This window comes from Puma concolor, chromosome A2 (genome assembly GCF_028749965.1).
Source record: "Puma concolor isolate L17-30 chromosome A2, mPumCon1.1.hap2, whole genome shotgun sequence".
Taxonomy (NCBI): Eukaryota; Metazoa; Chordata; class Mammalia; order Carnivora; family Felidae; genus Puma; species Puma concolor.
Window position 1 is genome coordinate 62,421,430 of NC_141668.1, and position 21,671 is coordinate 62,443,100.

The 21,671-nt window shown below is 34.1% G+C and overlaps 1 protein-coding gene across 11 annotated transcripts in view; it reads left to right on the forward strand.

The window, feature by feature from the left end:
• Positions 1-21,671, forward strand: part of DGKB (diacylglycerol kinase beta) — a 792,867-nt gene that overhangs the window by 244,395 nt on the left and 526,801 nt on the right. For all 11 annotated transcript variants that reach the window (XM_086695070.1, XM_025929944.2, XM_025929941.2 and 8 more), the window contains 4 exons: positions 864-1,004; positions 12,124-12,173; positions 15,497-15,571; positions 18,896-19,015. In XM_086695070.1, coding sequence (XP_086551196.1) covers positions 864-1,004; positions 12,124-12,173; positions 15,497-15,571; positions 18,896-19,015 — 386 coding nt within the window. The remainder of the gene's footprint in view (positions 1-863; positions 1,005-12,123; positions 12,174-15,496; positions 15,572-18,895; positions 19,016-21,671) is intronic.

The following is a 21,671-nucleotide window of genomic DNA, read 5'->3' on the forward strand; positions in this document are numbered from 1 at the left end:
TTGGGACTTGCCTTCAGGCCATGTCAGATACACATGATCTGGTTTCACAGGCTTCTCTGTGGAACTAACCATTTATGTAAACAAGTTTCAGTACAATTATCACCGGCCAGATAATCTACAATCATCAGCTGTTGCAAACAGGCACTGAGTTCACTACCCTCTTCTTGGAATAAGCACAGTGAATGGGTTTCAGAAATAAAGTGTGAACCATATTAAAACTAAAGTACAGTCATATGTTCCCACCTCTCTAATTAAATGTCTGTCATGTTTAAGCAGATTTTTGTTTATGCTCCCTTTCTTACTCATGGGCAGATTTCTTGATAGGAAAAAGGATGTGTTGGAAAAAGGATGTTTTATTCACGGTGCTGGCAAATATTTGACATAAATATGAGTTTTTATGAGTGAATGAGTCCTGATTATCAACATATAAATCATATTGTGACAGACTCAAGTTTCTTCTTCAGTTTTTTGTGAAAGGCCAATTTTTTGTATCTCCTTCGCTGATTTATAGCTGTCAATTCCTAAAGCACAGAAAGATGGAAGAGGAAAGTAGTTATTCATGCATTCAAATACACCTACCAGCTTACCCTGGACAAGAGGATTTGACCCTAACACCCTCCTGTAGGCAGGCAGAGCAGTCCCCGTGTCCCTGAATCCTGAAGAACTCTGCACTATTTACAACAATCATAGAAAATGTCTGACTCTGCTCTCCTAGAGTTCCAGAGAATTTGGTTATTATATAACCTAAAAATATATAGCTCTTTCCATTGTCTTTGCATTATCTATTTTCTTAGTTGTTGTTTTTCTTTGAAAGCAGTGTGGATATTTTTATGAATATAAAGACAAATATGTTTTTTCCCCAGGTTTGAGAATGAATAAAGGTGCCATCACCCCACCCCGTACTTCTCCTGCAAATTCATGTTCTCCAGAAGTAATTCATCTGAAGGACATTGTCTGTTACCTGTCTCTCCTTGAAAGAGGAAGACCCGAGGATAAACTTGAGTGTATGTGTTTCTTTATTTAGTTTACTTCTCACAATAGTGGGGAGGAGGAGGGACTAGATACTGATGAATTGAAAATTGTATTTACTATGGTTATCTAAATTTTCATTAAATGAAGTGGCCTTGGTTAAGAAATAAAAATTCTTTCAAGTGGGAATCAAAGGATATTGTGAATATATTAAGATTCTTATCAAGTTCCATTTATTATTACAGAGTATTTCATTAGCATGTTGGTCTGTCAGATGACTTGTTCTTGACTGTCCCTCAGTTTGGTAACATGATGATACTGGAAAGTGTCATTTGAATTGTTTTGAAAAAACACCTTTATTTCTAGGATATGAGGAGGTCTTCCTCTTAGTCAGCACCAAGCACATACAACCTGAGCCTTTCTCTCATGGAAATCTTTCTTTGAAACTTCACCACTAACACTTTCTGTGCCAGGAATAAATGGTTTCTCAGGTGCCAAACACCTGAAAGTTTCATATATAGGAGTTGACTGTGGATGTTGTAAATAAACATAGCTGTGTTTGGTTTTTTCCACAATGTAGCAGGTGTTTCAGATAGAGATTTTCTATCTAGGTGAAAAGGAGAGAAGTGCTGTCTTTAATAAAGCGCAGTGTGTGAGCTCTCTCTGGTGGCAAACTATACTCATTGCAATGCAAGATATATTTTTTCAAAGATTTACAATAAGCCTGAACGTTTAATAATCTGGTCTGTCTCCAAAGCCCCTGCTAAACATAGAGCTGGTAGTTTGTTCAATAATCCAATAACTTGATTATATTGGATAGTGTTAAAATAAATTAAAGTTCTTGCGACTGAAATGTTAGTGAAGATAACAAATCCTAAATTTGAAATTTTCAAGCAAATATAGACCATAGTGATGTTTCAGAATTATGATTTGAAAGCATGTTTAGTTAAATCTAATAGTAACATGTTGATAATATTTCTCTTACTAATAAAGAATTAACTATAATATGACTAAGTCATACCTGTCTAAGTTATAAACTGTATTAGGAGTCTTTAAATACGTATTTATTATTCCTAAATGTGGAATATTTGCATTTCAAGATTTATTTGTATTCCTAAAGACATACATAAATCTTTCACATTCCAAAATAAATATTAATGTTCAGGGAATTTCTCTTGAAGTGACAGCCAAGGAGAAAGTTTGCTCAGGTGTTGTCAGGTCCGTGTTTGGGATGATTTTAAAAATATACAGGCAAATCCTTTCTTCCAGGTCTGAGACTAAATGAAGGCACCATCATTCCTCTTCAACATGCTATTTGTGTTGGAGTTTAATTATTTTTATATCAACTGGAAGCATTTTGTTTTTAAGGTAGAATTCTTAAGAGGTGTGCTTTTAAGTTCTCACATTGAGTTTATGAATCAAACCGTCTTTGTCTACAACTGCAGTCAGAATGTTAACCCACAAGTCATTCAAAAACACTTGATGAATCAGGTCAAACCTGACCTGCCACTTACCTTTCTTCACTGTTTTCAACCTCCTTTACTCTGTTCTTTCTTCAAATTTTCCAGCTCTTTGTCAAGCATTTGTCAGATTCAGTTGCCTTTGCCTTTTTTCTTAACTGTTGCTTCAGACTCTTGTCTTAGTGGGAATTTTTAGAGCCTGGCTCTATCAGTATGATTTTCATCAGTCTCTTCGAAATAGATGAATGTCGATTTACGAATATATGAAGATTCTGCCTCTGTCCCTGCTACACTCAAGTTCTCTGCTCTACTCCTCTGATTTGGAGGAACTTAACTTGATCCTTAATTATCTGGAATTTGTTTTTTGTCTGTTTTGTTTGTTTGTTTGTTTGTTTTGCTTTGCTTTGCTTTGCTTTGCTTTGTTTTGTTTGTTTTTAATGCCAGTGCCTGGCCCTTTTCTACCTCTGTTAAGTCAGAATCCATTCCTCTTACCCACTTTCATATCAATGGACTGTACACTCTTTTCCTTCTACAATTAAACATTGACATATTCTCAATATTCATGTAGTCTTCTAGAGCTACAGGTTTGAAAAATATTTTCAGTAATACTTTAAAGAAATTTAATGGTGGTTAATTTAACATACACTTATTTCCAAAAGGGTTGTGACTTATTAAACACAATATAAACTAGAGGAAAGAAAAAATAAGTATGTTGACAATAAATAAATATGGGCAAGCACCTAATATAATTCATTTTTGCTGGTAAATGCTGAACTTGGATCTTAATTTCTAAGTAGCTAAACAGAAAGGAATACACGCACATTCACTTAGGCCAGAAGTTAAACTTTATCACACATAAGAATTACCTGTAGGACTTAGGAACATACAGCTTATTCCGAGCCCCAGATTCAGTGTAGGTGCTTCAGCAGGCTTGGTGTGCGCCCTTAGAATTTTCATGTATAACAAGGCTCCACATAGTGCTGATGTTGCTGCTTCAGGGACCACATTCTCAGGAACACTGGCTTATGCAATTCCTCCGTCCAATGAAGCATATACACACACACACACTTTCTCTGAAGGAAGGACCGTTTCTCAGAACTGCTGAATGGTGACAGTATTTGGTAGGCTTCTTTCCCTGGGTTACTACATAAAATAATGACATGGTTGTAAATGTTTCTAAAAAAGATATTTTCCCCCAAAATACTGTTTTATAAATCTATCCATCACTTACTATCACCTCCCATCTTCCTACCTGTCTTTTTTTGCCAGGCATTTACACAATGTTTAGAATAAAGATTATTTTTTTCTTTGAAAGGAAATAGACAAAAGTCCTCGAACTTTCCACCGATTATGTCATTTCTTCAAATTACTTTGCCTAGTCCAATCATGTTTTCTCACTGAGAACTTTGCTTATTCTGAGGCCCTATCAAGTAGATGGCATTTATTCACCTGCTGCTGTAGAAGGTATATGTGCATGTGCACGTGTTTTTGTGTAAATGTGTTCAGGTTGTGGGGAATTCCATTTTTCTCTTTCTTTGTCGGTGCTACTTACCTGCCATCCTGATGTGTGGAATAGGAGCATTGTACCACAGCTGTTTTGCCCTCCTCACCTTAAGTCAGCTACAATACTTTGTGGAGAGTCATTCAGTATCTCCCTCTGTTAGTTTCTTTGCCTTCCTCGAATTCTGTGATTTCAACTCCATTTTATTTCAGTCTCCCACATCTGCTGCAATACCACACGACTTGTAATTTGTAAAGACTGGTTTTATTCTAAAATTTTAAGCTCTAACACTTTACTTTGACCCCAGACTATGATCACTTAACTTCCCCCTCTCGTACTTTTAATTTAAACATAGCATAGCACAGTACTGAAAAGCCTAGACTCTTGATTTCACTAACTGAATGCATCCTAGCTTTAACACTTATGACTGCCTGGGGCACATTTTATGAAACAAAAACCTCTTGAGGCCTTAGTTTCTCCAACTACAAAATTGGAATCATAATAATATCTATCTCATATGTTTGCTATAAAGATTAAATTAACGGGGCGCCTGGGTGGCGCAGTCGGTTAAGCGTCCGACTTCAGCCAGGTCACGATCTCGCGGTCCATGAGTTCGAGCCCCGAGTCGGGCTCTGGGCTGATGGCTCGGAGCCTGGAGCCTGTTTCCGATTCTGTGTCTCCCTCTCTCTCTGCCCCTCCCCCGTTCATGCTCTGTCTCTCTCTGTCCCAAAAATAAATAAACGTTGAAAAAAAAAAAATTTAAAGATTAAATTAACCAATGTTTGCTCACATAAATTCCTTCACATTTATTGGTTCACATAAATGTTTGTTAAGTGCAATTTAAATAAGTATTCTTGTCTCTTAACCATTTCCCTTCCTCCTGAATTTGCCTGCTGCTTTTTTGGAAACCATCCCTCCATAATCTATGATGCCAGTCATTCTTTGACACTTAGTTTTGGGCACCCAATTTATTTGCTTATATATGGTGATGGCAGAGATTTAGTAAAATAAAACTATAATTCTACAGATTATAACTCTACTCAAAACTTCAGCTGGCCTACAGTGCCCTCAGTGTTTCTCTCATCATCAACTTCTTCTAGTTAAGTTGATCCAGATGCTTCATTTTTCCAACACCTACGTATTTAATCATCATCTTTAGGTGTGAATTCTTATAACTTTGTTTCATCTTACGTAAAACTGGTCAACCTCTAGACATGTTCTTCTTCCTCTTCTTCTTCTGAATGTGTCCCTTTGACAGTTCCCCATTAAAAATACATAAACTTAAGCCCTAAACTTAGAGCTATAAACTGATTTGACTCTACAGTTTCATCCCAACCTAGTTGGCCAGTCTTGCGTTTAGCTTTGACCTACATTTACATGCACAGACAACGTCCTAGTCACATAGATCTACTTTTCAGTCACCAGACAAACCCAAACTTTTTCATATTTATACCTTTGCTTATAATGTGCATTTGCTGGGAGTGCTCTTTCTCAATGTGTATCAGATCCACTACAGTATACACTTGAGGCCCAGCTCATGTTATGAATTCTCTGGCTAACTCCTAATTGGATTCATTTTGCTTGTACACTTATGCTGTGTAACTTCCTACCCTAGCACCTACTCTGTGTGTGTGAGTGTGTGTGTGTGTGTGTATTTCAACAGACAGATGATCAATGAATGATACTTAATTGGAATTGTGTTGAAGTCAATGGGTGTTTGAGAAGAGAAAAAGACGTGAATTATTTAAGTCATGGAATGATGCTAAAATTCATTTATACTGCATTTTTAAGACACATTATATTTACATTAGGATTGGTATTTATAAATTGTTAATGACTTAAGGAATAATTTTTGTTAGCTTACATTTAATTAAAATGTATCACTGAAGAGAAATACAAAATACAGTTACAAAATACAAAAATAACCACAAAATAGATCATTGACACACAAATAATGAAGAATAACCTGTATGTTAAAGTTGTTGCCATGTATAGTATTAATCTTAGAACCATTGGATTTAACACTGAAGAGACCCTAAAGATCAGTTAGTCATTCTCCCTGTAGAGTCAATGAAAAAATTAAAGCCCAGAGAGACTGGTTGTTAATTATGGCACTAGTTTTTTTCTGGCTGTGACTAACACCCATGATTTCTGAGTGACTGTATAAGTGCTCTTCATTTTGAAAAGCTTCCTTTCCTTGTCTTTGTTGTTTCTCTATAGGAAAAAAGGAAAAAACATTACTTCATTGCATTAGAAGTCACAAACTCCAAGCAGCTATTTTTTTTCACCTCTGCCCTGAAAGCTTACTAATATATAAACAAGTAAAAAAAAGTGAGTTAAAAAATTCCAGCTTACATGCCCTTTATAAACATACTTTCTAATGTTTAATAACAAACTAAATATTAATATTTTGATTAGCAAAATATATTATCCCAAGTATAATAACACCAGAGTATATTTAGTAGGATGATGAGGAGAAAATAGATTAAAAACTTGCAAATCTTTTGGAAGAGAAAAAAATTGTAGATATAAAGAATGAACCTTATATTGCATAATGTGCCTTTGCCCTGATCTTTTAACCAAATTCATGTGTGGGTGCATAATTGTTTCTATATAAAGGGAAATTGCATGAGCATAAAAATAGAAAAAAAGTGGGTTAAACTAGCTTGTAACTTTGTAACAGGTACCCACATTTGGAACTTATCATGTTGACAGAGTTATTTTAATATTGAGCTTCAATTATGTTTGCACCTAAAAATCTATATCCTTATTATGTTAGTTTTAAGAATATATTTTTTTCAATGATTCACTTGACCTTGGAGCCTAATTTAGTTTTAAATTCTAATAAGAATATTAATTTTATCAATATTATTCAATGTAGTTTTAAAAGGGAAATATTATATAGACTTACCAAGCAAAACAATTTTTATTTTCCATAGTTTTAATAACTGCCCTTTAAAAAAAATAACTACCTTTTTAAAAAGTTTCATTAGTTTCTCTATCTCTGTACAACTGAAGAATTTTCAAATCCTCCACCACAAATTCTAGTTTAAAAATTTGTGCCCTTCATTTTTTCTTTAATCTTTTCATTCTTAGTTACTTTCTCCATTATTTTACTTGTTCTGTCTTTCTGGAACTATTATTTTTGGATATTGATACTCCAAGACAGAAATTTGAATTTGTTTTTTTTTTTTCAGTATTTTCCTTTTCCAACATATTTTCTCCTATGTCTTCTTTTTTTTTTTCATCTGTAATGTCTTCTACATCTGTGATAAGTCTTTGTTTTACTTTTTCTGTCATGCTTTTAACTTCACAGAGGATTCTTTTTGTTCTCAGCATAATCCTTATTTGTTTCTCTTCTCGTTTTATGGATTGCAACTTACCTCTTACAAGATTTTATTCTGTCTCCCTGCCTTGCTGTTTTTTTTTTCCCCCCTCCCAATACTTGTTTTGGAAGGACTCGTTGGTGTGGTGGGTGGGTGGGTATGTGGGTGAGGTTTAAGTGTGACTCACTGGAGATAAGGAAGGGGGCTTATACTCTTAATATTCAATGTATAGATTTTCACATAAACACCCTGATTTTGGTGTAGTGCCCCTCCCATCAACAGTCCTAAGCAGCCTGAGCTCAGCATCCTCTTGGTTTGCATAGAGCACAGTGTCCACTCTTCTCCTGGGGTAGGGAGCTGGCATATTGTTAGGTGGATGGTATGAAGGGTAGTATTTGAGGGTCTAACTTCTTTTCATGAAGATTATCACTTAATTTTCATCTCATCACCCTTTCTGTGCAAATCTTTGCTGCTTCTTCACTTAAGTTTATATTCTCTGGGTTCCAAGTCACTCAACATGTGTTTTCCAGCTTCCAATTTTTTTTCCTCTTACATTTTCCTTGTGCTTGTTGATTCATGCTAATTTCTTTTTTTCTTTTTTTAGATGCTTATTTTTTTCTTTTGGTGGAGGGGGTGGGGGAGACAACGAGAGAGGGAGAAAATCTCAAGCAGGCTCTGCAATGTCAGCGCAGAGCCAGATGTGGGGCTCGATCTCAAGAACTGTGAGATCACAACCTGAGCCAAAATCAAGAGTCAGACACTTAACCACCTGAGCCACCCAGGCACCCTGATTTATGTCTATTTCATACATTACTATTACCATAGTCGCACTTCAATACACAGCCAATGTCGACAAATGTGTTTAATACTTCATATTTTGCATGACACTACTATAACTTTAAATTAGGAAAATAGACTTGTCTCTGAAAACTAAAATCCTAGAATTTCTCTCTCTTATTAGGGGGAAAGTAAGGAAGGAAAGAAGGAAGGAAGGAAGGGAGGAAGGGAGGAAGGGAGGAAGGGAGGAAGGAAGAAATTCTTGATTTAGTCTTGGTCAGATTTAGAGTATGTTAGATTTACTGTTCAATATATGCATGCCGTTTATATGATTGTTATTCTTATTGACTAGAACTTTTATTTTTCCACCTTTTTCCTTGATGAAATAAAGAGAATTCATAAGCAACCATTACCCTCTGTCAGTGTGTTTAGAAATTATTCAAAAGATGTCAGGACTTCTACTTTAGACAATAATGAAAAAACTTTCAGACCAACATCTCTACTGGGAACACATAGACAATTTGGACATAGTATTTTTTTTAATTTGTTTGAATTTGTTCATTTAATTTTTTTGAATTCCAGAGTCTTCTTAATAGGTGTATGGTGGTCTCTGTGGCTTAAATTTTTATTTTGTTTATGATTGATGATCTTGAACACTTTATTTTGACTGACTATTCATGTATCTTCCATTTTTGAAATATCTGTTCAATATTTTTTGACTCTCTCTTATTTGGGTTGTTTGTCATTTTATTACTAAGCTATAAAGTTTGTTAATATATTTTAGAAATAAGCCCTTTACCAGACATCTGTGTTTTCAAAAGTTCTTTAATTTGTGGCTGGATTATTTTGTTTTTATTTTTCTTTTTCCTTTCTTTCCTTTTTTTTCCCTTTCTTTCTCTTATTTATCTTTTGATGAACAGAAGTTCTAATTCTGATGAAGCTTAATTATCTATTATTTATATTTTTAACGTTTTTTTTTTAATTTATTTTTGAGACAGAGAGAGACAGAGCATGAACGGGGGAGGGTCAGAGAAAGGGAGACACAGAATCTGAAACAGGCTCCAGGCTCCGAGAGGTCAGCACAGAGCCTGACGCGGGGCTCGAACTCACGACCGTGAGATCATGACCTGAGCGGAAGTCGGACACTTAACCGACTGAGCCACCCAGGCGCCCCTACCTATTTTTTTAAAAAAATAATTGATGGTCCATATTCGCTTACCTTAAGGTTGTAAAGATATTTTCCTGTATTTTCTTCTAGAAGCTTTATAATTTAGCTTTAGTGTTAAAATTAAAGTCACATTTTTTTTTAAGTTCAATTTACACTTAAAATTTATCTTGATCTAACCTTTATGTCTGATGTGAACTAAGTACCAATGTTGAGTGCACAATATCACTGGGCAAGACAGAAAAATAGGTTAGTTTTTGATTAATTAAATTTAACTTTTAAAACATATCCTATGTTTAGGATTTTTGTAAGGTTTATTTTTGAGAGAGAGAAAGAGAGAACACATAAGCGGGGAATGTGGAGGACAGGAGACAGGAGGACAGAGTATCCTAAGCATGCTCCGTCTGACAGCATGGAGCCGATGCAGGACTGGAACCCATGAAAGGCGAGATCATGACTGGAGCCGAAGTGTGACGCTCAACCGACCAAACCACCAAGGCACCCTAATTAATTTGATTTTTAATAGAGCTGGTTATTGTTTTTTAATGATATCGAGGAACACAGAGAATCATTAGCAGAGGCAGAGAACCAGATCTGGAGGATACTTTTCTAGGATCAGTGGTGAACTTAAGTACAGAATTGGACCGGGGAAAAATCCCATTGCTGCCACTCCGTGCACAGGGAGAGCACTGTTCATTGCCAACAGTGCTGACACATCCAGGACTCTGAATGCGCCCTCTCTGATTACTGCTACTCCTGCCTCACATCACCAGAATGAATTTGTATAGCACATTTTTTCTTGGGTCACTAGCATCTGATCGATTAACAAGGATTTTCTTCTGAATAGTAGAGCCGATGTCATGTGCAAAACTCTCCCTACAAGTCATCTGTTACTGTGTTTTGTAACGTGTGGCTTTAAGAACATAGAAAGAAGTTGCAGACGGTGCCAAAAATAAATGGCAGATACCCCCGCACAGAGTCCACTTGTGTGTGTATTTTTGAGGTTATGTTTCCAACAGGGTTTACCAAGAAGTGTAGAGCTCCATATATCTGACCATGTGAAAATGGTTTCATAGTCATTTATTACAATAAGGATTACTACAATAAGATAGGATTAATAGAGTCACCAGTACCCCCCATTCTAAAATAGTTAGGCTTGGTGCCTCGGTGGATTAAGCTATCTGACTTCTGCTCAGGTCATGATCTCACGGTTTAGGAGTTCCAGCTCTGAATCGGCTCTGTGCTGAGCCTACTTGAGTCAGTCTCTCTCTCTCTCCCTCTCCCTCTCTCTCCCTCGCCCTCGCCCTCTCCCTCTCTCTCTCTCTCTCTCTCTCTCTCTCTCTTCTGTGTGTGTGTGTGTGTGTCTGTCCTGCTTTTCTAAAAAATAAACAAACTTAAATAAATAAATAAAGATAAATAAATAAATAAATAAAGTTAGGCTTTTGTAAGTTTTTCCTTGTTCCCTGCACTGAAACCGTTCTTTGGGCGATGTGTGAATGAATTCCTGCCGCTTAACAAGTGATTTTTATTTTCTGCTTTTTTCTGGAAAATCTTAGTATCCATGTTGTGGTAGGTTTTTTCCTTTCTGAAATTTTGTCATTTATTGAGTACACGAGAGAGAGTAATCATCATGGTTTGCAAATAAAGATATTTACATCATTAGCCAGCCTAACATTATGTTCCTTAACTCAATAGGTACACACTTTCCCCTTACATTTTAACATCTTTAAAGTCTTTTTGCGTTTTACAATAAATAGTATATGATAGTTACATTGCAAGCATTTTTTCCAGTTCGTTGTATGCAGACCGGCTATACATCTTATAAATACATAATCATATCTTAGATTGGTGAAGTGTAATGATTGTTTTTAAATACAAAAATAATAATTACAGATATATGATCAAGGCCATTGCATAATTATGCCCCCTTGTTATCAATGTCTTTATTTAATACGATAGACCTCAGACATCAAGATTCTCCCAGAAATTATGCAAACCCAACAAAAACTCAAACTTCCACTCCTCTGTTTTAACAGCTGTGTCAGTCTTCTCTGTTTATCTCAAAATGGCACCTGCAGCCTCTGCTGTGGTCTCCTGGTGGTATGTGAATTTATGAGGGAATCCTCAGGCCATTGAGACCCACTGTCCTCTGGCTTTCCTGTGCTGGCTACCACAGAGACAGCACTTCCCTTTTCCTGACTCATTAGTTCAAAGAGTGGGTACCCTATGAAACTACCTCTCAGACTGCAACAAATACACCATTATAACCGTGGTAGTAATGCATTTTGTGTCTTGTTGTCCTCCGTCAGAAAAATTCCCTTGTTTTGCACTAATCCTTTCCCATACTGCTTAGGGATCAATCAAAACAAGGGCTTACATTTGTGTACTGACCGACAGCTTTGGATATGCATTTATGTGTATCACCTCACTTAACTTTCACAAGTGTGTTTTATGACAGGGTAGTTATTCTCATTTTACAGAGAAGAAAACAGTGTTTGACTATGCTCATGTACTAGAGGATCGCACGTTCCGAATTTGGGTTACACACCTCCAAATTACATCTTTCTTCTTATTCACTCTGCCCTTTAATATCTGCATTCTGAATGTCTAAACTCCTTCTTTCATTTTTGAGTTTTCATTTAATGATCTTGTAATAAAAAAAATGAGCAAAGAATAGTACCTCTTAGTGTTTTCTAGATACATAACAAAAATTGATAGACCTTGTATCTGATATTTCATATTTTTGTTAACTGATGAATTCATTTGCAAATTAGTTTGAGAAATGATCCCATAGATCAATTGCTTTAAGTAGGAGAGGATTGAATATTTGCTTTCAACAGAAACTAAATTTTGAAGAATCTGTCTTATCCTAACATTGATCTCACTCACCTATAATATTTTTTTCAACACCTCTTTTATTTCTAGTTATGTTTCGCCTCTATGACACAGATGGGAATGGCTTCCTGGACAGCTCGGTAATTTTTTTTCTTCAAATTTTCTGTGAAAATTTCAAAGCAGTTTGTTCTGAAAAATGCAATGAATAAATTTATAGCTATTACCACAGAAGACACACTTAATATAATTTCTATGCACTCACACAGCATTTTTATCATCTGAATTTTTGAAAGAGAATGATCTGAAAAGGCTGTTAGGATTACAATTGTTCTATTGAATTATTTTACTAGAAAAAAGTGACTTTTATGCATGGGACGATAAAAAAAGACCCCAACCTTGTTTGAATAATACATGAGAAAGTTGAGATCATTGATCTAGAAAGAAAAAAAAATCTGAGGTTTGACACTAAGGAAATTATCGAGAATACCAGTAGAATTAAAAGAAATTATAAAGTCAATTCAATCATGTTATCATTTGCCACATTTTAAAGTCTTTTGGTCATATATATGCTGTTAAAATACATACATATATTTAAAAATTGATTTGACCAACTCTCCTTTTTAAAATGTCTCATCTAATATAAATGCAAACTGTATTCTTTATCATTTTAGTCATAAAAAGCAGTAGGAAAAAAATACAATCTCTGTATGACTTAATTGAAATGAATAATTAAATGTTTATTTTATTTGTAATATACACAAATAAGTGTTAGTTTTCAGAGTAGTTAGATTCTTAATTTTACTGCACGAATCAGTGCCTCAAATGAAAATCCATTTCAGGTTCCATCCAATAATGCATTTACATTTCCTAATCATATATTTTTCATATTATATCATTGCCTATTCCATAAAGGAAATATAAGAATATTAATAAAATAATAAATGTCAGGTTGTGGAAATTTTGAAGTATGCAGGTACATTAAAAAACAAATGTTTTGATATTTTTAAATTGATTAAAATGAGCATTACTTCTGATAATGAGTGAGTTTCTCTCATCATCTGATATACTTCCCTCTAACAGAACCAAACAGAATTCTACAGGCAAAGCAATGAAGTTGGATACATATTTATGTAATGCTGAGTACGATAATGGCACATTAGCTTCTCCAGAGAGAGATAAAAACGTATAATTCCTAATTTAGGAAATGACCACCCATCTAAATTGATGCTGTGATTGTAGGATTTCTTATTTAAGTCCCTCCAGTTTTTCAAATGCTATCATTTTTAAGTGCCTGGTAGTGTGCAGTTTTCCATTTAGGAATATTAAGCTACATGATACATTTGCTCATTTTCTGGTGGCACTTCACAGCTAGGAGTTTAGACTTTTCTAGATATTTCCATATGCTTATTGTAGCACTTCTGACTATATTGATACAAATTATATTTCAATGCAAATTTGTTTTATTTAATGTTTCTGTTTAATTAAATTAAAAAGATGTTTCTTTACTAGACTTTTAGCCATGGTTTGGCAGCTGATTTGAAAACTAAATTAAATGCTTTTTTGGTCTCTGGCCATTTTTGTTGTTGTTGTTAACATACAGTATATTTCCAACAATATTTATAACTATACATACAATATTAAACAATGAATTGGGGATAAATAAATTTATTTATGATTCAAGTAGTCTGTTTTGTAATTAAGGGTCTGAATTTTGTTTTTATGGTTTTCTCCATACAACCTACTACAACAGTATATTGCCTTCACTGTCAGGTTGAAATTGCACATGCTGATGTCATTTGTCTTGGAATTGTAAAGGTATAACACTTCACATAGTGGAGGCAAGGCATAGGAAAATTGATACTTTGAAAAATGACCACTGTTGTGTAATAATGCTAGTTAATATTTATTGATCCCTCGCACTATGCCAGGTGGCATAAATGTATTTCATATCATAGCATGTTTACTCTTTGCAGCAACTCTACGAACTAGGTAAGATTAGAATAGTCATTTTACTGATGAGGAAACCGAGTCTTAGGTTAGTTGGCTTATCTGATGTCAATTAAACATGCCTACATAATAGTCCACTAGAAATAGTTTCTGTTCCTAAAAACATATCCAGGGACGTTTAACCTTTGTAAACCACTAAGGCATATATATGTAGGCAAAGACAGAGTAACACACACACACACACACACACACACACACACACACACACGCACAATTCTAGCCTATAATTCCAAGGTACACTAGTTTAAATTTTTTCTTATCTGTATTAAGTAAACACATTCATATTTGTATGTTTTTTTGGGGCAACCTATGTTACACAAGCAACATTTTCATGATTACATTTTTCTAGAGAATGGTAGGGTAGCTTCCATCAGTTTTTTATAGGGATCCATTATCTCCCAAAAGAAAACCTCTTTTACTATATCTCCTTCTTCACTTTATGAATGTTAAGTACATATATTAGATCAGAGATTGAGATTAGTAGATTAGAGATTAGATTGAGTAGAGTTATCTTTGATTAATATGCTTTCAAACCTTATTCTTTTATACTATAAGAAGTATAAAGTTTTACATTATTATACTGTAACAACAATTTTAATTACGTCATTGACTACTTTTAAAATTACTAGCATTTACAAAGCATATTTAATCTATTCTGGAGACAGGGAACAATTAAAGCATTAAATAAATAGTTATGAGCAAATGTTTTAATTTGTTTAGTCAAGTCATATGTATTAACTAGCCATTGTTCAAAGAGTTGACACTTGAGCAGAATAATATGAAGATTCTAACTAAAATTCTATTTCCTCATAAAATAAACTTTACATGTACTTAGCCTCTAAACTTTGACCCTTGAACGCACCTCTAGTAGAGCAAATTATACCACTTAATGACTAGAACAGTCAGTATACATTCTCAGTGTATCGGAATAAAAATAAACTTCTCAGTTGCCCTCAAACACTTCCTTTCATCCTTCCACACCTGTTTCCAAGCCATAGGGTCAGGATGCTTGGTGACTTAAACATCACATCTTGTGAAAATATGCATGTCTCTTCTTTGATCAGATGTTCTTTCCCAAGACAGATTTTCTTCCTTAAAAAAAAAATCTTTTGGAAGAAGATCTTTTTTTGTGCAGTTGGTGCCCTCTCCTGGTGAAGATTTCTAGACAAAGTACAAAATGAATTTGTATTCAAGTACATCTTTTATGTATAGTTAATCAGACTGTTAAAAGGATATATTACATGTGTATATAAATTACTATATAGATATATAAATTTTATATAATAGGTATAAATTAATCATGTAACTCCTTTAGTTTTTGAGCTACATGTTAAAGAAAACAATTCTTGTAAGTAAAAGTTTGAAAAACTTACAAAGACCTTGTATTCATATCCATATTCTCTCTCTCTCTCTCTCTCTCTCTCTCCACCCCCCCCCCTCACTCTCTTCTCTCCAGGAACTAGAAAATATCATCAGTCAGATGATGCATGTCGCAGAGTACCTTGAATGGGATGTCACTGAACTTAATCCAGTAGGTATATGAATGGTTTAACTGTTGGCTACATTCTAAAAGACCCCTTTGTCTTTTGGGTTTTGTTTTGTTTTGTTTTGTTTGTTTGTTTTTGGAACTTGAAGATACTCCTGTCATTTGATATTTTCCTTTGATAACTTTAAGTTACTCTTTCTATTCAGTGCTGAAAATGGATTCTGAACAAGAAAATGTGTATGTGCTGTTCTGGAGTTCTAAACAGTAACTTTTCCTTTTCTTCTTCATGGAAATTAATTTGAATGGTGGCCTCAAATATCTGTCGGTAAACAGGCTGCTGATGAACACTGCCAAAGTTGTGCCTTGTCATAAAAAAGTCAGAAATGATGTGTGTTTTTCATGATCTCTATGATTTTCCTCGTATGGAAATAGCTAAATATTGATTCTAAAAGAAGGTGAACTCAATCAAGAAGATGATAGTTTACTGTGTATGGCATTGTATTATTCCCTGTATATATGTTATTCAACACTTGCAACTCTCTGAAGTAGATACTACTATTTTATTCATTTTACAGATGAGGAATTGAGACCTCAGAATGTTAAAGTAACTTCCCTGTAGCACTTAAGCTGGTTAAAGATAGAGCTAGAAAATTATAATCTATTGTTTAAAGAAATGGTATCTAACAATGCTTGTAAGAGGGCGCCTGGATGGCTTATTGGGGCGCCTGGATGGCTCAGTTGGTTAAGCAGCCAACTTCGGCTCAGGTCACGATCTCGCGGTCCGTGAGTTCGAGCCCCGAGTCGGGCTCTGTGCTGACAGCTCAGAGCCTGGAGTCTGTTTCAGATTCTGTGTCTCCCTGTCTCTGACCCTCCCCTGTTCATGCTCTGTCTCTCCCTGTCTCAAAAATAAATAAAATGTTAAAAAAAAAATGAAAAAAAACCCTTATTTTTTACAGCATTATTCAAATGTATATTAAAACATACTTGATTAGAATCTGTGACTTTTGCTACAAGTAATATTTTGGGGAGAGTTGATAAGTATGTTATTGACTTTAGTTTATTCTTGAAACCAACTAAGTCGAGAAAATTATAAATGAGTTAAGCAAATAGAAATCAATTTATTTTAATGGCTTGCATTTTATATGAATTTTAAAAGCCTTATAACGGCATGATAATGACATGATTATATGATAGGAGAGCTGAGATAGCATTCCCTTTGCTTTGGAAACTAATGCCAGTAAATTACAACAAAATTATATGCAATGTCACCTATAAAGGAGGGCACCATTCTTACTGGGATTGAGGTTTCCAAGTTTTAAGTCAACTGGTTTTTCTTTTTTGAGGGATGTGGAAATACATATGCTGTGCACATGATGCATAGCAGATATCATGAACAAGGTTGCAGTTTTTATATTCAATAATAAAAGAATGGTATTTAATTCTAAGATTACTGCTTGATTCATCTTAGTACTATTTTCACTGAAATTAAGGGACTTTTAAGTTATTTTGTCCTTTGGGGTTATGTTCATCTAAAACAGCTTTGTCCATCCTACTCACCTTAATACCTGTAAATATGGTACATCTTTCAGTCAAGTCTCTTGTCCTCACTGGAGCCATGGAAAGAAGGAAGATGTTTTTTATATTAGGTTTTAAAGCTGAAGGCGGCACTACTGCTTTCTCTCCCCCAAAATATTGGCAGGCTGTACATTTGAGTAAAAGGGAGATGTGGATGATTTGAGGAAGGGAACAGTTGGTGGCTGGGCCGTCTAATTATGACAGATCCCTACTAGAAAATATAAATAATAAACTGTATGGCATTATTTGTCATTTGCAGCACACACTGATAAATCTTTCACCTCTGTGAGTAGTATAAATAGTAGAAAGTGAAGATAAAATGACTTACCTTGTGCAGTGTGTTTGCCATCATGGGGAACGGCATGCCTCATCCTGCCTAATGATTCGGCAACTCTGCCTGTTTTAAACCAGTGTGTACATTTGTACACATTGTCAGACACCTGATAAGTTTACACTTTTGAATAAAAACAATTGAACATTTGAGGTTCATGGCAGTTAATGGGGAATATTGAGACGTCCTTGGAAAAGGTTTTTTTCAAAAAATGAACCCAGGCTCTAACATTAGATGTATGAGGTACAACCACCTGAAACAATGCTCTGTGTTTTAGTTTTCTTCTTATTTATTCTTTCTACTAGTTCATCAAAGTACGTTCAAGGGGCAGGAGATTTTAACAATATCTTCTACCTTTTTGCTAAATTCTAAATAATTTCCCCTGTTTTTCATTTGGAGAATAATAAAATGATTATTTCAGCACTATTTTTTCCAAAAAGTCTCTTGTTTCTCAATACCTACCTTTAGGTGTGTATGAAGGAAAATAACCTGATTTTCAAATACTTCATGAGGAACCACACCAATCAACTAAGTTCAGGAGTTTTTAGGCAAACAACACTGTATCAACATATCAAGTATTTCATTTATTGCATCTTTCAATTTTTTGTTCTAATGCTCTCCATGTATCTTTTTTTTTTTTTTTTTTCTGAATCGATTAAAATTTCTGTATTAGCATTTTGGTGCTATTAGATGGAAATACTTCATCTCCCCAGAAAGCAAGGGTAATATGTTTGGAACACACATATACTTTCTGCTAATGTAATATTAACAGCCCCTATGTGATACTTAGTATACATTCTGGATGCTCTTTGAAAAAGCTTACAGTAAATTAACATACTTATTAAACACATTGGATTAAATACTGATATTACCACTGTAAAAGAGATAGTTGTATTACCAACAAACACTGTAGAGAACATTTTGAGACATTCTATACAAGTCAACTTTAGAAAAGAAACCTAATCAAAAATGACTTGATGGTTTAACTTCTTGGATTTATTAAGTTCTGATAGACAATTAAAAGCAACTTAATTCCTCCACCCCTTACCACTTAGCAAAGAATTACTTCAGCTCTTTGCCATGAAGTTAATTTGTTCAGACATTTTCTGGCATATACATGAATTTTAAAAATCTAGAGAAAGCAATTAAAGACCACTTTCACCCTTAAATTAAAGATACCCTCTTGTTTTAGCTGTATCATTCACTGAGAAGTATTAAAAAGTTAAGCAGTTATTCCTACAAGTTGAACATCATAGGTGGTCAAGTTCCAGAAATCACAACAAAGCCACGATATCCACAGTTTTTGGATTAACATTGTACCAACTTACCTAGGTATTTATCTCTACTCTGCAATTAGTTGCTGGTCAGTTTGTTTTAGCTAATTCATTGCAATGCTTTATTCTTTCTTTTGAAATGCATTTTATTGATTTACTGCAAGCTTTCCCTCATCTCTTCTACTCCAGATCCTCCATGAAATGATGGAAGAAATAGACTATGATCATGATGGAACAGTCTCTCTGGAGGAATGGATCCAAGGAGGAATGACAACAATTCCACTTCTTGTGCTCCTGGGCTTGGAAAATGTAAGCATTTACACAAAGAGGGTGGCCTGGTGGTAAGTCAGTGGGGTGCTCCATTACACATTTTGATTATAAATTGATTTGGCCATTTTCTGTCATTAAGCATGTAGTGAGTGCCTGGACCTTTTAATAAGTATACCACAGTGCAGTGTCATAATAAGTTGTGATTAATACTTGCCACAAACACATTGATTCATTTTAGGTATTGCTTTATTATTTAATATGTAATTTCTTTTTTTCTCTATTTAAAATATGATCTAGTTTGAAAAAAAATATTGACCTTCTCATTTTATTTACTGCAAGAAACTCCCCAATATTATTACAGTCTGTGGTTCTTGTGGTGCTCCTTCTCATTCCATAATCACCATCCCCATGAAGAAAATCTATTTTATTGATAACCAATACTTGGAGAAGCCAATTATATACTGAGGTAGTTAAGAGTATATATGAAACATAATTTTTTCTTACGTATCATCAGATCAGCCAGCTTTTCATTCTAAGCCTATCAAAAGTTTTCTTATATCATTGCTGCCAGTGGTAATTAAAAAGTGGTTTGCCAGAAAATAAATGAACCTAAGTTTAGAATGGGATATAACAGTGAGTTTGAAACTGAATCTTGCTGCCGGGTCTTGATGTCAATTTCAGTAATCAAAGTCAATGAGTCACTATTGGATTTTTGTATGTAGCATTAATAAAAAGAATTAATTCTAATGTGCATATAATAAAATGTATACTAAGATTTAGAGAACATTACTTATGGAAACCACGATAACACATAAAATATTTAGAATTTTGAAATGCAAGAACATCACGTCCACCACTTTGCTGCTGACTCCAAAACTTCTCATACTTATTTGTTACCAGAGCTAACAACGTTGCCGATTCAAGACTATACCACAGTTACTCAAGAGACCAAAATTTTTTTTAATTTTATTTTTTTTTAATTTACACCCTAATTAGTTAGCATGTAGTGCAACAATGATTTCAGGAGTAGATTCCTTAATTTCCCTTACCCATGTAGCTCATCTCCCCTCCCATATCCCCTCTAGTAACCCTCTTTTTGTTCTCCATATTTATGAGAAGAGACCAAATTTTTTAAAGCCCTCGTGAAATCTTACAGTCTGTATTTGTAAGACATATGAGAATATACACAAATATGTTTGTACACTTTTACATACGGGTGTGGGAATATATATGTGGGCTTTAGGAAACTAGCATTTCTCTCTTTTTCACCTGAATGTTCAAATTCTTTCACATTTAGGTTAAGCTTACCCCTCATGAGGCCCATAGGATTTTAGATATGGTCATAGGAAGGCAAAGAAAAATTGCTAATAGGTGATATACAAGGAAGTTATCCTTAAAGTAAATAATTTATTAAAACAAAGTAGATCTTATTGTTAATAGATATATATTTCTACATTTTGAAAATTAATGAGGCAGTTTTTTCTTATATCTGATGTTCTCATACAATACATAACCTGATATCTTTTGGTAAGAACCTGTTGTATATCTCTATATTTTAAATATTTGTTTAATTGTTTAATACACCTGATTAAACTATATGTAAATAAATCAGGAGAAAACAAAAAGAAAATTAACAAAAGTTAACATTTTAAGGAGTAAGGTATACTTTAAAATGAAAAAGTTGTCATATGCTAGTCAAGAAGTTCTGATAATAATTTCCCTCAAAGAGAATTTTATATTTTTAAAGCTACAATTACATTTATTCTAAATATTTATGGAAATTTTAGTTATGAGAGAATGTATGGGAATGAGTAAGTACACTATTTGGTATTTGGTATGCTGGACAGCAAAATGCAGAAATGCAAACTTAGTCATCTATTTTTAAAATATTACATAAAGATTTTGAAATGATGTTCTTCTAAGGAACAGTTGTTTAGATTTTTTATAAATATATATATATATATATATATACACACACATATATATATATTATTTATAAGGTTGTGAAAATAGCATGGGTAAATACAATCCACAAGTCCTGATAGATTTAATTCAAAGTATTTTAAACAAATACAATACTTCATCGGTTTCTAATGTAGCAGTAAATTTATTTCAACTGAATGAAAATTCTTTGTCATGAATTTCTATCAGGCTAAGCATACCTAATATACTTTATAATCATGTTCTTAAATTTATATTTTGTGTTTTTAGTAATATGAGATGTTTTTGGAGTTTAACAGGAGAAATCCATTTAGGGTTTCAAAGTAGTAACCAGACCTATGTTCCAAAATTGTGTTTCCAGTGAAAGCCACTAGATGGCATGGCTACATCGTTTAACATTTACTGATCAACTTAAATAGGAGATGGAATTTTTCCTCTCTAAAGAATTCTGAGAGTAATATCCCTTTTCCTTTGCTTTTTTAAAAAAGAATAAGCCAATAATGTTTTAAATTGTCTTTTAATAAAACGTATAAGCCATGTAATTATGATCACAAAACAGAGCATTTATTTGTTAGAAACAGCTTTTTAATTCTGAAGCATGGAAAGTGTTATACAAAGCAGGAATGACACAATGACAACTGAGTGATGAGGACCTTTTTTTAGTAATTGAGATTTATTTCCTTTTCTGTAGGCAGTTAATGTGTTATGTTATTACCTGTAGAGAATTTGATTCATGATGCCATTTCCCCCTTCC